Raw genomic sequence first — 16,984 nt, 5'->3', positions numbered from 1 at the left:
TGTCTGTGTGGCGTTTGCACGTTCTCCCCGTGTCTGTGTGGGTTTCCTCCAGGTGCTCCAGTTTCCTCCCACAGTCCAAAGATGTGCAGGCTAGATGGATTGGCCATGCTAAATTGCCTGTAATGTTCAGGGATGAGTAGCTTAGGTGGGTTATAAGGGGATGGGTCGGAGTGGGATGCTCCAAGGGTCAGTTGGGCTGAAGGGCCTGTTTCCACACTGTAGGGATTCTATGTTCTTAACTCTTGGATGTGTAAAAGTAAAGCAAGGGGCTTATCTCCTAATTGCATCAACTGGAGTCTCTGCTAATATACAAATAATGGCCACGCGGGGAGATATTGGAGATATTGGCCTGTCCCTGTGGAGAGGTATCTCAGTTTGAATCAATGGGGATAAATTTAACTTGGGGAGAAGAACAAAACCAGGTCTTTTGTGACAATTTCCAGATGTATATTCCTTCCAATAATCAATTTGATTGATAACAATGGAATGAATAATGGACCTGGAGAAAAACAGCCAGGCCTTCCCTCAAGATGGATTTGTACTGCGCGTTCCTCTAGAAAGGAAGAAACATGAAATGACAAATTTGGTGGGTGGAAAATTTTGTTTCTGTTCAACCCTTCAACTTCTGTTTAGAAAGTGCAAGTGGCCTGAGAAAGCATCTGTTGAACCAACTTATCGGAAACTACACAAGGTGTACAACTTTGACGATTACTCTTCGAAAGGAGCTGCCGTCATTACCATTAAAAAATTCCATCCGAGTCTAAGCTTCAAGGAACAAACTGCGGGGAATGAAAATAATGAGGAAGGAGGAGACGGTAAGTGTTTCAACATTTTATTCCAAGTCAAATGCAATCAGACATCACAACAGCACAGATGTACAGTAACAAAGCCCATGTACCAAATATTCATTCGAGATTATTAATGAGATCCTACCTGTCATTTGAGTTGGCATCTAGCAGCAAGGATTGTTGGTGCTTCCATTTTGGACTGAGCAGCTTCATATAAGATAGTTCATGAACTTAATTAACTGAAGTAAAATTAATTTAGAGAAAAAGACTTGTATTAATATAATTAATTTCTGACATTTCTAAATACTTGGAAGCATTTCATCTTTAATGATTTGCTTTGCAGTACAACAATCATTACTGGGATCACAGTGATTGGTTTCAATGGTACACAGCAAGATCCCACAGCTAATGGATGAAGTGCTCTTAAGATCTGTCTTTTCAATCTTTGCAATTTCTTTCAGAAATTAAATAAAAACTATTTTATCCTAGATTCTGTTCTGAAAAATCATGAGTTTTGGGATTATGAAAAGCAAATTGATCTGGAGTCCTTTAACGCTAACACATTCTATCAAATTCTGCTGAAGCAGTCACTTGCTGTGTCTATCAGGTTAAGTCAATATAAGAATGAGGTAAGACACATGGTGAGCTGTTTAAATTGATGCAGCCTCAGAAAGAGCTTTTAGTTAAACAATTCCTTCACATGTATTTCCATTGTCTTTTCCAACACCAGGAATTATTCCATTAGCAATTTTTCTTGTTTAATAAGATTGCCACTGAGTTTTGCCCATGTGTGATGTGATCATTTGGCTTCTTTTATATTCATTTGTGGGATTTGGGTATTGTTAGCTAGTCTGGCATTATTGCCCACCATTAATCGCCTTTGAGAAGTTAGTTGGACCCCTTCTTGAACTGCTGTAGTCCTTGCTCTGTAGGAACCCCAAATGATGCTGCTTGGAAAGAAGTTCCAGGACTTTGACACCACAACCACGAAGGAAGGGTGCTTTAGTCCCAAGTAAGGATGGTATGTAACTTGGAGGAGAACTTGCAAGTTGTGATGCTCCTATGCATCTGCTGCCTTGTCCTTCTAGCTGGTAGAGGTCATAAATTTGGAAAGTGCTGTCGAAGTCGTGTTTATGAAACAACGTAGTGCATATTGTAGGTGGCACACTCTGTGTGTTGGTGTTGAAGGGATAGAATGTTGACGGTGGTAAATTGGATGCCAATTAAGTTGACTGCTTTGTCCTGGATGATGCCAGAATTCTGAACTGGTGTTGGAACTGCACCCATCCAGTCTCCTGGCTTGTACTTTGTAGAAGGTGGACAGGCATTGGAGAGACAGGAGGTAAGTTACTCACAGCCGAATGCATAGCCTCTGACCTGCTTTTGTAGCCATAGTATGTATATGCTTAGCTCTGTTCAGTTTCTGGTCAATCGTAACCCCAGGATGTTGATTATGGGGCATTCAGCAATCATAATGCCATTGAATACCATGGGCCAATGATTGATATTGCAATATTGTTAGCGAACATTTCTTTCTTGACACTGAAACTTTCAAATTCATATTCAAATACACTCACTTCTGCTGACCTTGGGGTATGACAAACCCAATAGAACCAAAGCTTTGCATTTTTAAAAAATGAAGTTTTCAATGTAATAAAATGTAGGACACATGTTATCTGTCTCCTATGACATTGTACAGAGGGAACCAAGACCAAATATTAGCTTCAAATAATGTATATTTAGAGTTCATTCAGAACTTCTATATAAAGATGTATTCTAAATCTCTTCTCTACAGGTGAAGACATTATACCAAAAAATAGATAAGGAGACTGCTTCACTCAGGGAACTTTGGATGGAAAGAATGCACTTTGCTGGAAGAGCTGTAGTTAGTAACAACAAAGACATGGAAATGTATGAGAAAATGTGCCTCAAGGTTGGTTTTTAAGACAGCCATTGCATTCATAGTTTGTGGATAGTGATTTGGATAACTTACTTGGACTTTGTTCCTCCAGTTGCAAGCACACAGCAAGCTTCTGTCACCAGCCCCAGTCCATCACAATCCCCTTCAGCATCAGCTCAAATGGTGTCTCACTCTTGAAGTTCCTACTTAAATATAATTTGACAGGTCCTCTTTGGCTGTCCCTTTCTTCTTCGCCCGTCTAGTGGTGTCCATTTCACTGCCGCTCTGGTGGGGTATGTGTCCAGGAGGTGAATAACAGTCCTGAAAAAGGGTAATACCCAAAACATTGACTGCTCTTTTCCTCCACATGCTGCCTGGCCTGCCGTGTTCTTCCAACCCCCTGTTTGTCTAACTTGGATTCCAGTATCCACAGTCTTATTGTCTTGAATAATGTGTCCTGCCAGTCTCATCATCGCTCTGCCACAATGTTGTGCAAGTGTCTTTAGCCAGTCCTAAATTGCACTTCTTAACCATGGCGTTTCTCCAAGTGATGCCCAAGATCTTAAGAAGGCAAAGCTGGAAGAAGGTGTCTAATTTATGAATGTATCTGCAATAAATGGTCAAGACAAGTATCATCAAATAATATTGTGCTGATGATAATAGATGCAAAGGTCTTTCTTATGGGTGCAACTAGTATGAATACATCTGAATGAGGGTGGAAAAATGATTTTAATTGAACACGGGGGCAAGGTTATGAGGGCTTCCTCCAGTTCTTGAGTTATACTTTAGTCTCCTTCACATCCCCAGCTCTCCACCAGTGTACAAGTTCTCTTTATTGTGTCTCTAAGTTCTAAACTCTTGACAGTTCCTGGTCTCCAAATTCTACCGGCTGTTGTATTTTTTTTGGTTCTAGATTTTTAAGGATTCCAACTGGAAGATGAGTCTTGGACATTTGGAGCAAGCCAAGTAAATGGGCAGAATAGAATAAAATCCCCATAGTGTGGAAAGGCCATTCAGCCCAACAAATCCAAAAATGCAGGGTGTTGTCACTTAAAGTTGGAGTGTCATTCCTGAAAATTGTGAACTCGTGTTTAAAAAAAAACAATTTGAGGAGAAGCACTGATTCCCATTGGAATGATTGCTCACTGGACTCTGGGCCATTGGCTGACGGTGTTGCTTGTTCTGAGCCACATCATAGCCATTGTCTGGTGGCATGTTTTAGGGTATCTGTGGCATCCCTTCTTGCTGTCTTCTGGTGGCCCTGGGGTCTGCTCAGGCCATTTGTTTGGTGAGGTTGTTTTTCTTGGCAGGTTCTGAGATCCTGGACTTCTTCACCTATCCTCTTGGCCAGTGGATGTTGGGAGTGGCTCTCTCTCTGATGTCGGCCAATGTTCCTATGGTGGATGGGGACGCATGGTGGGGAGCTGCTGAGTCTTGACTGGGCTGGAGACTGGGGTGATGGCTCCTCTAGTCTGGATGACTCTCCAGCTGGCTTTCGGCCACAGTTTGTGACAGGGGCCCTGCTGTTCCGGCCACTGCCTACGGTGGTTGGGGGAGGGGGGAGGGCGTTGGGGGCTGGGGGGCAGCAGGGGGAGTTGTTGGGGTGCTGCCAAGATTGTGGGTCAGAGTAGGAGAGGGTGGTCTACCAGGCCCAACACTGGCCAGCACCTCTCAGACAGAGAGGGGTGAGGGGCAGGCAATCCAGCCCTGGAGCCTGTTGACTGGGAGTCCCTAGTTTGCATCTTGTGAATAGTTCAGTTCAGCAAGAGATCTCAGCTTAGAAGGCTTGGGGCGGCCACTAGTATCATAGAGAGAGAGAGAGAGATTGATCATCAGTGGGTCTGATGAAACGCTTCAGTAAACAACGTTAGCACACAAACCCTATAATGCTCAATGAAATCCCCAGTCCTAAGAACTAAGTGACATTATAGCGAAACAATGTTAAAAGGGGCAATTTTAAACCAGGACTCTGTATTTATAATAGTGGTTTTCTGTTCTGCTTAGTGAATTCTGGTTTTGCACATGAATGGAACATGTTCTGGCAGAATGTGCAAGGAAATTTGAAAGAAAGGAAGTTGTCAGAGGGAGCAAGTCCCCAGATCCACCCAGTCTAACAATATAGTCACTTTTAAAATTGTTCCAATAATCATTGATTACTGAGGAAATTTTAAATAAACCATAATTAAGATTGTTATTTTATGGAATGGGTTGCATACTCACTGTAGGTAATAGGAACTCTTGAGTTATATGTCTGAACTAGCGTGCAATATTCCTTTAAGAGATATGCTCATGATATTATGACAGTATCATAGCATGTGACCTGACCATATACAATCTCAGTCTCCATCTTACTGAGGCCACTTGCAGCATGACACCCTGAAGGAAGCACGCTACAACTTGTAGGTAAAATGTTCAGTACTAACAGACATAGCAATGCCTGTCATTGTAATATACGTAGATACCAGGAGCTGTAATAGTGTGAATTGAACCTTTAAGTATCATGTGACCCATACCTGGTCACAGTGGCTATCATAATTATAATGCAATCAGGTGTCCTGCAGAAGTTTAGAAGCCCATCATCACCTGGTAAGTTGAAAATCTTTCACAGCAGATTATGAGCGCAGAACTGATTAGGGTTAACAGCAGTGGCCATTAATAAGAGGACAGCTCCCAGACTCCCAGATATCACATCAGGAACCCAACTAAAAATGTTTTGTTTTAAATTGATGACTTGTGTCTTGAATTTGCACTCCTGAATGGGTTGGAATTGGAGACATGACTGGCTGAACCCATGCCTGTGTTATCCTTTCAGATAAGGACAGAGATTGAGAGGCAAAAGCATATTGGGATGGAGTTTGAGGAGGTTCTGAACAGACAGCTGCAACTACTTCTCAGTGACTGGAGCTGCCGTGAGGAGCATCACATCTCCTTCAACACAGTCCTGAGAGAAGCAGTACGGTTGGTGAACGAAAACATTGTCAACAGCAAGAGGCACAAGATACTGCCAGGCACCAGGTACCATCAGCAGTAGTCATCTTGGCACATTGTAAAAGGAAGAGTTGGCAGGGTGGGAGTGTAGTTGCATTGGTAGACTACAAATATCCACTGTCATTTTCTTCATACATACACTATTCATAAAAGTTTTAATCTATGACTACTTTCGTTGGTATTTCCAGGAGTGAATCTGCTTTCACTATGGATTATGTCACCAGACAGAGCATAAAAGTAGGATTGTACATGCCACATCTCAACTTGTTCCCCCATTTAGCTAGATCTTTTCAAGACAGGAGCGATTTTTCAATCTTTTACCATTCTCCTCCGCTTGGCCATAATCATTCCCAATTTAATTACGTTCTTCTTTAGCTCCTCTCATTTTCTTCAGATTAAAGGTGTGGACATTACCTGCATAGGCCCTAGTTATGCCTGTCTCTTTGTGGGATACATGGAACATCCCTTTTCCAATCCTACTCTAGCCTTCACCCACAACACTTTCTCCATACATCAATGACATCATTGGGGCTGTTTCCCTTCCTCGTTTGGAATTGGAAATATTTATTACATTTTCTTCAAATTTCCATCCCGCTCTCACCTTCATCTGGTCCATCTCTGACTCCTCCTTTCCCTTCCTCGACATTTGTTTCCGTTTCTGCGGGATCGGCTGGCCAGCTATATCCACTATAAACACACTGTCTTCCACAGTTATCTTGAGTATACATTCTCTCACCCTGTTTCCTATAAGGACTCTATCCTATTTTCTCAGTTCCTCCATTTCTTTTGGGTCTTTTCCGATGATGCCAGCTTCTACAAAGGGCCTTGGTAATGTCTACCTTCTTCCTCGACTGACAATTTTCCCACCACCATAGTTGATAGGGCCCACACCCAGATCCGACCCATATCCTGCACTTCAGCCCTCACACACAACACAATAGGATCCCCCTCATCTTCACCTACCACCCCACCAATATCCGCGTCCAATGGATTATAAGTCACTCTTTATGCCACCTCCAGTAGGGTGCCACAACTAGACACACATTCTCATCCCTTCCTTTGTCAGCCCTTTGCAGAAACCATTCCCTCTGGGACACATTGGTCCACTCCTTCTCCATTCCCATCATCTCTTGCAGTACCACGGGATCTTCCCATGTAAACATCTGCCTGTTTACGTCCTCCCTCCTCATGATCCAAGGCCCCAGACACACCTTCCAAGTGAAGCAGCAATTTACCTGCACTTCACTCAAACTAGTCTCCTGTATTTACTGTTCACAATGTGGTCTCCTCTACACTGGGGAGACAGAAAGCAAAAAAAAGGTGCCCATACCTACGCTCTGTCTGCAAAACTGACCCTGAGCTTCCAGTTGCCTGCCACTTCAATGCACCACCATGTTGCCACACCAACATTTCTGTTGCAGGCCTGCTGCAGTGTTCCAGTGAGCATCAACACAAGCTCAAAGAGCAACATCTTATTTTCCTCTTGGGGGCCCTACAGCATCTAGCACTCAACACCGAGTTCAATAACTTTAGAGCCTGATTCCATCCTTCTAAGTTTTCACTCTCCTCCACACCCTGGTCTTGTCATGACACAGCGTGCTTTTAGTACAGTCACCCATTCTCAATTCTCCTAGACCTATGATCACATTCAGTGTGGTTTAAATTCAGTACGGCTCACCCATTTTCTTTTACTCTTAGCTCTTTTTGTCACTCATTCAGCTTTTCTACTGTCCTGGCCTTCTCTCCATTATCCTCTTGTTCACCAACCATTTCATATCTTTCCCTTTCTGGGCTCCATCTCCACCTATGTGCTCACACCTCCTAATTCTTCGCCCCCTCCCCTCCCCACTCCACCAACTTCGGCTTCAGTGTAAATACCACGTTTTCAAAGTTGCTAACAATTCTAATGAAGAGTCATTGGATGTTAACTGTGCTTTCTTCCTGCAGCTGCTACCAGACCCACTGAACTTATACCACAATTTGTGATTTCATTTCAGATCTCAAGGATTTGAAATTCTTTGCTTTTGTTTTGTTTGAACTATGATTGTTACGTACTGAAATACAGTGAAAAGTATTGTTTTGCATGCTAGCCAGACAAACCATATCTTACCTAAGTAAATCAAGGTAGTAGCACAGAATACAGAATATTATATTGCAGCTACAGAGAAGATGCAGGGAAAGATCAACTCTAATATATGAGACGTCTGTTTATAAGCCTGATAACAGCGGGGAAGAAGTTGTTCTTAAATTTGTTGGTGCATGTTTTCAAACTTTTGTAACTTCTGCCTGATGGAAGAGGGTGGAAGAGAGTATAACTGGGTGGGAGGGATCTCTGATTATGTTAGCTGCTTTCCCAAAGCAGCGGGAAATATAGACAGAATCAATGGATGGAAGGCTGGTTTGTGTGATGGACTGATCTGCACTCACAACTCTCTGTAATTTCTTGTGGTCGCGGGAAGAGCAGTTGCCATACCAAGCTGTGATGCATCTGGATAGGATGCTTTCTGTGGTGCATCTATAAAAATTGGTAAGAGTCATTGTGGACTTGCTGAATTTCCTTAGCCTTCTGAGGACGTTGAGAAATTGGTGTGCTTTCTTGACTGTAGTATCAATGTGGATGGATTAGAACAGATTGTTGGTGATAACTACTCCTAGGAGCTTGAAACTGTTGTCCATCTCCACCTCAGCACCATTGATACAGATAGGAGCGTGTCCTCCACTTTGCTTCCTGATGTCAATGACCAGCTCCTTTATTTTGCTGACATTGAGGGTGAGAGTTTTGTCTTTACATCATGCCACTAAACTGTCTATCTCTTTCCTGTACTCTGTCTTGTCATTGTTGAGATCTGATCCACTATAGTGGTGTCATCAGCAAATTTGTAAATGGAGATAGAGCTGAATTTAGCCATGCGGTCTTGAATGTACAAGGAATATAATAAGGGGCTGAGTATGCAGCCTCGCAGGGCACTGATGTTGAGTATTATTGTGGAGGAGGTGTTATTGCCTCTCCTTACTGATTGCAGTCTGTGGGTCAGGAAGTTAAATGTCATCGCTGTGAACTGAGAATTTTACAAAAAAGATATAAATCTTAACAGTGACCGTTCAAAAGTGTTAAGCAGCAAAGTTAACTGATGAAACTAATTTTCAAAATTATTCTATTGTAATGTCTTATTGCAGAGTTGCTGAGCAGTTCGAAGCATTGATATTACAAATGTCAGATGTCATCACGAGCGAGTGTCAGAGATTAAATACTTGGGCTCTTCTAGGGGATGGAACCGGCACGCAGCTCATAAGCAAGAATACATCTAAAGCACTCTCCAAGGAGGAACTCATCGGTAAAGAAAAAAATACGTTTGTTGTCACTTCCCAGTTAAAATGCCAGATACATTTTTTGCTAAAATATTGTAGAATGCTGGATGACTCTTGATAGTGGCTAAAAATTAAGTGCAAAAACTGTTGTTGAACAGGTTGGTAGAATTGCTGGTATTGGGTATTGAAAATATTAATCAAAAACATATATCTTTTGCTAATTCTTTGAATCTTATGAGAATACCACGAATAATTGTGACAATAGCTGTCAAATATATCACCTATTTTAATTATTTAACACAAGGATGTGTGCGACGAATGCATTGAAACCTTTATTTAAATATTTGGAATGTTCTGCATTTGTTGAAGATCTACGATGCATCTAATTACAAATCACAGCCAACTCAGCACTGGAGGAGGTAGTGGTGGTGTAATGTTGGTTGATGGGGTGCGGGTCACATCAACCGTTTGTCGTAAAACAGTCCATGAGATTCTTGAGTGTTGCCGCGTCAATCCAGGCAAATGGAGAGTATTCCATCACACTCCTCAGTTATGCCTGAGACCCTTTGATGAAGAATGAGGCTTGAATGATGGGACATTCATAAATGGAATGAAAAGACATTCCAAAAGTGATGAGTTAATATACAAGGGGAAAATTGCAGACAGTGAAAGAGAGTGACTCCCTTAAGTTCTATTGTAGACTGTATGGATCTACAGCGCGCATAATTGCTGAACACAGTGACCCATTCCAATTCTCCCCTCACCCCCTCACCTCACCACCATGCCTTTGTGTGTGGAAAATCATGTCTCGCTAACTTGCTTGAGTTATTTGAAGAGGTGACAAAGAAGACTGATGAAGGCAGAGTGATGGGCTTTGTCTACATGGACTTCAGCAAAGCATTCATTGAGGTTCCATATGGTAGACTGGTTAGTAAGGTTAGGTCACATGGGATCCTTGGGGGAGCCAACCAATTGAATACAAAATTGGCTTGAAGATAGGAGACACAGTGCAGTGGTAGAGGTTTGGTTTTCCATCTTGAGGCCTGTGACCAGCAGTGTGTCATAAGAATCTGTGCTGGGTCCACTGCTTTTTGTCATTTAGATAAATTATTTGGATGTGAATATAGGAGGTGTGGTTAGTAAGTCTGCAGATGACACCAAAATAGATGGTATAGTGGACGTGAAGAAGAATATCACCATGGGATCTCGATCAGAAGTCAATGGGTCGAGGAGTGGCAGATGGAGTTTAATTTGGATAAATGTGAAGTTTTACATTTTGGTAAGGCAAATCAGGGCAGGACATTAATAGTAGAGCCCTGGGGAGTGTTGCCAAACAAAGAAACCTAGGGGTGCAGATGCATAGTTCCTTAAAAGTGGAGTTGCGGGTAGACAGGGTGGTGAAGAAGGTGTTTGGTACACTTGCCTTCATTGGTCAGAGGATTAAATTTATGAGTTAGGATGTAATGTTGCGGCTGTACAGGACATTGGGAAGGCCACTTTTACAATACTGCATTCAATTTTCGTCTCCCTGCTATAGGAAGGATGTTGTTACATTTGAGAGGATGCCGAAAAGATTTACAAGGATGTTGCCAGGACTGAAGGGTTTGAGCTATAGGGAGAGGCTGAACAGGCTGGGGCTATTTTCCCTGGTGCATCAGAGGCTGAGGGGTGACCTTATAGAGGTTTATAAAATCACGAAAGGCATGGATAGGGTGAATAGACAGTGTATTTTTCCTAGGGGAGTCCAAAACTAGAGGGCATAGGTTTAAGGTGAGAGAGGAAAGATTTGAAAAGGACCTGAGAGGTAACTTTTTCACACAGAAGGTGGTGTCTGTATTGAACAAGCTGCCAGAGGAAGCGGTGGAAACTGCTACAATTACAACATTTAAAAGGCATCTGGATGGGTACATGGATAGGAAGGGTTTAGAGGGATATGGGCCAAATGCTGGCAAATGGGACTGGATCAGATTGGGATGTCTGGTCGGCGTGGATGAGTTGGACTAAAGGGTCTGTTACTACGCTGTATAACTCGATGACTCCACTCCTCCATGCCCTTCCACAGGTACCAGGTATTGAAAGCTACTCCAATTGTGAAATGTCAGAATGTTGTCATTTTAAAACTAACTTTAATTTCACACAACAGGAGCTGATGGAACAATCCGAGCATGTGACCTCCAGTTGGATCAGCTGACAGGGCTGGTTACTCCATGTCCTGACACTGTTATGCTTCTGGCCAACAAATACTTCATGTATGTGCCTGAAGGCTATTTCCTGCACCCTCAGACTGGCAGGGTGCTCCCTATCGCTGGCAACGTGTGTTACGATTCCACAAAGTCCAAGCTTATCTCACTCACGGACTCATCAGGTTAGTTCCCCAAAGCAAAAAGCTGACTGTTAATATGAGAAGAAAATACATCTCAAAGACCATTGTAGAAACTGTGCATCAGGGTCATCCTGTGTGCTAACTAGAAAAGTTATATTTAATACCATACATGAAATATTTGCACAATAACTTTTGTTAATGACTGACAAATGAGGAAATAATTCATGAGTAATCGAGCTGAGCAGGGAGATGAAACTAGAAACTAGTCATGGGATTATAGAATGATACAGTCCAATAGGAAATGTTTCTATCTCTTTCACAGAGCTGCCCTGTGACACCCAATGCCCTGTTTTTTACCCATGGCCCTGTGAATATTCTGCCTTCAACCTAATGTTTATCTAATTCTCTTTTTGAATCTTGCTGTATTAAATCTGCTTTCAGCAACTTTTCATCCATTTCACCCTATTTATCTTGTCTGAAGGCACTGAATAGCTAAAGAATATGAGGACCAATTCATGCCTCACAGAATTGTTCTAAACACCTCAGTGAGACGTTTCTCATTCCAACCCTTCACCATCAACATTCTCTCTTTCCTTCACTTGCTCTATTCCACTGGATGTTCCACAGGAACAAGTTCTCCTTTTTATTAATTTATCTGATGTGGGCGCCACTGGAAAGATCATTAATTGTTCACTTTAGTTGCCATTGTGAACATGGTGGTGAGATGTTTTCTTGAATACAATTGAGTGACTTGGTAGGTTCAGAGGGTGAATAAGAATGAATCACATTACTGTGGGTCTGGGCTCATAAATAGACCCAAGTAAGGACAACAGAATTCCTGATCTGAGGAATACTGGTGAACCAGATAGGTGTTTATAGCTACCTAGTTGTTACATATTGACCATGTTCAAAGATCACTGTGATTACTGGTTTTATTTAATTAGTTGAATTTAAACTTCCGAGCTACTGTTCTGGAATTTGATCATGGAATATAGGAGCAGGTTAAGTCATTCCACTCCTTGAGTCTCGTCCACCATTCTAAATCCTGGCTGATTGAGGTAGGCAATGCTATTTTCCTGCACTATCCATATATCCTTTGATGTCATGAGCATCCAGAAACTTGTCACTTTCTGTCTTGAACGTGTTGAGCTTCCACTGCTGTCTGAAGAAGAGAATTCCAAAGACTCACTACTGCTGAGTGAAGAAATTCCTTATCTCTGTTCTAAATGGCTTGCCCCTTAGTGTGAGACAGTGTCTAGTTTCGCAGACAGATGAAACAGCCTTGCCCATCTCTCCTGTCTACCCCATTTAGAATTTTGTACATTTCAATGAGATCACCTTTCATTCTTCTACAGTCAAGAGAATACAGGCCAAGTCTCCACAATCTTTCCTCATTGAACAGTCCCTCAACCAAGCGATTAATCTGGAGGTGCTTTGTTGAATTTTGTCTACAGCATCTATACTTTTCCTGAGGTAAGGGGACCATAATCACGCACAGTACTCCTCATGCCCTCACTAAGGTTCAACACAGCTGAAGCAAGACATCTTTACTATTGTACTCAAACCCTCTTGCTATAGAGGCCAGCAAACCATTTGCCTTCATAACTGCTTGCTGCACCTGCAGTGGACTTTATAATTGCTGCATCATTAGCCCAGTCCTCTGGATTATTAGTCTATAACACATTCATTATACTACTGTACTTGTATTATGTATAATGCATCAGGTAAATGACTTTAAAATAAAAAGCAAAACCAGATGTAAAAATCTGAGAGAAGTAATCAGTGAGCATTACAGAGTCATAGAGTGATACAACATGGAAACAAACCCTTCAGTCCGACCATTCCATGCCGATCATGGTTCCCAAACCAAACTAATCCCACTTGCCTACATTTGACCTATGTCCTTCTAAACTTTTCCTATTCATTTACTTATCTAAATGTCTTTTAAATGTTGTAACTGTGTTTGTATCCACCACTTCCTCTGGCAGTTTGGGGCGGCATGGTGTCTCAGTGGTTAGCACAGCTGCCTCAAGGTACCAGGGATCCAGGTTCGATTCCAGCCTCAGGTGACTGTGTGTATGGAGTTTGCACATTCTCCCTTTGTTTGTGTGGATTTCCTCCCATGCTCTAAAGGTGTGCAGGTTAAGTGGATTGACCATGGGAAATGCAGGGTTACAGGGATATGGTAGGGGGGGTGGGTTTGGGTGGGATGCCCTAGTGTGGACTCAATGGGCCGAATGGCCTGCTTCCATGATATAGGGATTCTATGATTCTCTGGAAAAAAATTGCCCCTCATGTCCTTTTGCCCCCAGCTTTGAACTCTCCCACGCTAGTAAAAACTCTTGCCATTCACCTTATCTATACCCCTCATGATTTTATAAACCTTTATAAAGTTGCCCCTCAACCTCCTATGCTCCAATGAAAAATGTCCCAGCCTATGCAGTCTCTCTTTAAAACTCAAACCCTCCATTCCCTGCAACATGATGGCAAATCGTCTCTGAAGCCTCTCCAATTTAATAATATCCTTCCTATAACAGGGCAACCAGAAATGCACATAGTACTCCAGAAGAAGCTTCACCAATGTCCCGTACAAAGAATAATACAGCAGAGGCACAGGGCCTTCGGCCCTCCAAGCCTGGGCCAACACATGTTGCCCTTCCATACTAAAACTGTCCTACAGCATCCATATAAAAAAATCAAGCTTTGACCTTCTAGAAAAAAGAACAAAGAACACCTCAACATGACGTTTCCAGCTCCTATACTCAATAATGGGGAAAGCAAAAATTTGCTAATATTGATTGCTCAAAGCCAAAGCCAATTGATGTCCTAGTGGTATTATCACTAGACTATTGACCTCAGTTATATTCAAGGACCTGGGTTATGGGACCCATGGGAAATGATGGAATTTGAATTCAATGGAAATCCGCCAGTAAGTGTCTCACAGTACAACTGTCAATTATGAGGTAAACCCATCAGGTTCACTAATGTCCTTTAGGGAAGGAAACTGCTGTCCTTACCTGGTCTGTCCTACATGTGGCTCTCGGGTCACAACAATGTGGTTGCTGATTAGATAATAATGCTGGCCTAGCCAGTGATGCCCACTTTAGCGGAAATAAAAATGAATAGCAATAGGTCGCTTTGAGTACCTCATTCAGCTTTGAAGGCAGAAAACTGAAAATATACACATGACATTTAATTTATTGTCTGAGTAGTTGGTGCTGAACTATTATTGACTTACCTATGAAATTTTGGAGTTACGTATATGAAGTAGATTGATTTTATTCCTTACTTTTGAGTCTTTGGAATGGTCTGCCAAAGTGAGGAGCATTTGATTCCATATGTGCCGCACCCACTAAACCCAAACACTGGCCTTCCAGTGAAACTACAGCTACACACCCTGCATCACCAGTGCAAGTTAAAACTGGGAGGACCAATTGGAGATGCAGCGACAGGCATTGAGGTGCCCATCTTGGCTGTGACCATTTATCTGAGGACAGGGCTGGTTTATCCACTGGGGGGAAACGTACATTAACCCAGCCACAAACATGTTGGCACCAATTGAAATTGGAGCTCCTATGGTTCATGAGAAGACTGGCCAGGTGGTATCCATCATTGGAGTTGGTCTGGACTCCAACACAGGTAACCAATAATGGGCATGTGAGCTGTGAATGCCGCTGCAATGTCAATTCAAATAGAGAACGTTATAAATTGTAGCAAGCTTTGTCAAGGGAAGTGAGGTTGTGTTTGGACAGGCAGGGGCGATTCATATTGAATGAAAACCAAAAGAACTGTGGATTCTGGAAATCGGAAACAGAAACAGAAATTGCTGGAAAGACTCAGCAGGTTGGGCAGATCTGTGGAGTGAAATCAGAGTTAATGTTTCGGGTTTAATGACCCTTCCTCAGAATGCATATTGAATGAATTTGAGAATATACCGGAGAGGTGAACAAACTAAGCAAGAATTTATAAGACATTCCTTTTTTTATTCCTGGGATGTGGGCATTTCTGTCTATGAAAATTTTCTTTAAAACTCATATGGTTTTTTTATGAAACAGTTAATGATAGTTGTCATGGTCACCATTCCTACACCTAGTTTTGTATTCCAGATTTATTCATTAAATTGAAAATTTACCAGCTGGCATTTGATCCCCAAGTATTAAACCCAGCCTTTGGGTTACTAGGCTAGTGCTGTCACAACTACACCACCCTTTCCTCTTACTGTTTGCTAGAAAATATCAGAAGCACCAGCAATGGCTCTTTCCAAGCCTAATTTACATATTGACAAACAAAGAGCAGGAGTAGGCCATTCAACACCTCACATGCTCTCCATCATTCAAAACACTTATAGCTGATCTAATTGTAATTGCAAATTTGCATTACCACCTCCATAACCTTTTGATCCCTTACTTAACAAGAATCAGCTTTAAAATTATTCAAAGATACTACTTCCATTGTCTTTTTAGGAAGTGAATTCCAAAGACTCAAGCTCTGTCTTAAATGGGTGACCCTTAGTTCTAGATTCTCCCAGAAGAGGAAATATCCTCTCTACATCGTCCCTGACAAGACTACTCAGGAATTTGTATGTTTCAAACAAGCTGCCTCCTACTCTTCTATACTCCAGCAGATATAATCCTAGTCTGTCCAACCTTTTCCCATAAAATAAACCACTCATTCTACATATTAGACTAGTAAATTTCTCTGAACAGGCCCCCACCCTTTTACATTGTTCCTTAAATAAGGAGACCAATATTTTACACTGTACTCCAGAAGTGATCTCACCAATGCTCTTATAACTGAAGCATAAATTCCTTACTGTTTTATTCAATTTTCCTTGCAATAAGTGCTATAAATTTCCTAATCACTGTGCTGTACTTGCATGCTATGCTTTTGTGGTTCATGCATTAGGAAACTCAGATCCTGCTATATCTCAGAGCTCCACTCTCATTTCTTTAAATGATGTGGGGTTGCTGATGTTGGACAAGGATGGACAGTCAGAAGTCACATGACACCAGGTTATAGTTCAACAGGTTATTTGAAATCACAAGCTTTCGAAGCACTGCTCCCTCATCGGGTGATGTCACTTGACGAAGGAGCAGCACTTCGAAAGCTTGTGATTTCAAATAAACCGATTGGGCTATAATCTGGTGTCATGTGACTTCATTTCTTTTTTTTTAGTTTTCCTGACAAAAGGGATAATTTCACATTTCCCTATATTTTATAAACATTTGCCAGATCTTTGCCCACTCACTCAACCTATCAATGTATTTCACAATATATCACAAATAAAGTTGTGAGTGATTTTTGATCATGATACATTATCCTTTTCCATCTTCCTTTTATACCTCTGTAATATTTTAACAATGCTCAGAATCTATCCTCCTCTCATGTCTTTCTTTCATCTTCCAGCTCAATGTCATAGCCCTCACTTGTTTGCAATCCTGGACACAACATTTCTAGCAATCGTTTCTCTTAGCATCCCTACAACGGTGTCTCTGAAGGGCCCCAAAGGATCTATCTCTGGCCCTATCCTCTTCCTTATCAACATACTGCCACTTATAACATGATTCGCAAATACAAGATAACAAGGTGTAGAGCTGGATGAACACAGCAGGCCAAGCAGCATCAGAGGAGCAGGAAAGCTGACGTTTCGGGTCTGGACCCTTCTTCAGAAAACCT

At 41.9% G+C, this 16,984-nt stretch overlaps 1 protein-coding gene across 1 annotated transcript in view; it reads left to right on the top strand.

Moving 5' to 3' along the window:
- Positions 1 to 210: 210 nt before the first annotated feature.
- LOC109917153 overlaps positions 211 to 16,984 on the top strand; it is a 22,388-nt gene continuing 5,614 nt past the window's right edge. Inside the window, exons 1-6 of the mRNA XM_020516947.2 lie at positions 211 to 815; positions 1,278 to 1,417; positions 2,584 to 2,721; positions 5,501 to 5,703; positions 8,854 to 9,011; positions 11,129 to 11,350. Coding sequence (XP_020372536.2) covers positions 494 to 815; positions 1,278 to 1,417; positions 2,584 to 2,721; positions 5,501 to 5,703; positions 8,854 to 9,011; positions 11,129 to 11,350 — 1,183 coding nt within the window. The 5' untranslated portion in view covers positions 211 to 493. The remainder of the gene's footprint in view (positions 816 to 1,277; positions 1,418 to 2,583; positions 2,722 to 5,500; positions 5,704 to 8,853; positions 9,012 to 11,128; positions 11,351 to 16,984) is intronic.

The sequence above is a fragment of the Rhincodon typus genome, chromosome 32 (genome assembly GCF_021869965.1).
Source record: "Rhincodon typus isolate 14 chromosome 32, sRhiTyp1.1, whole genome shotgun sequence".
NCBI classification, from domain to species: Eukaryota; Metazoa; Chordata; class Chondrichthyes; order Orectolobiformes; family Rhincodontidae; genus Rhincodon; species Rhincodon typus.
This window is presented reverse-complemented; position numbering and strand designations above follow the sequence as displayed.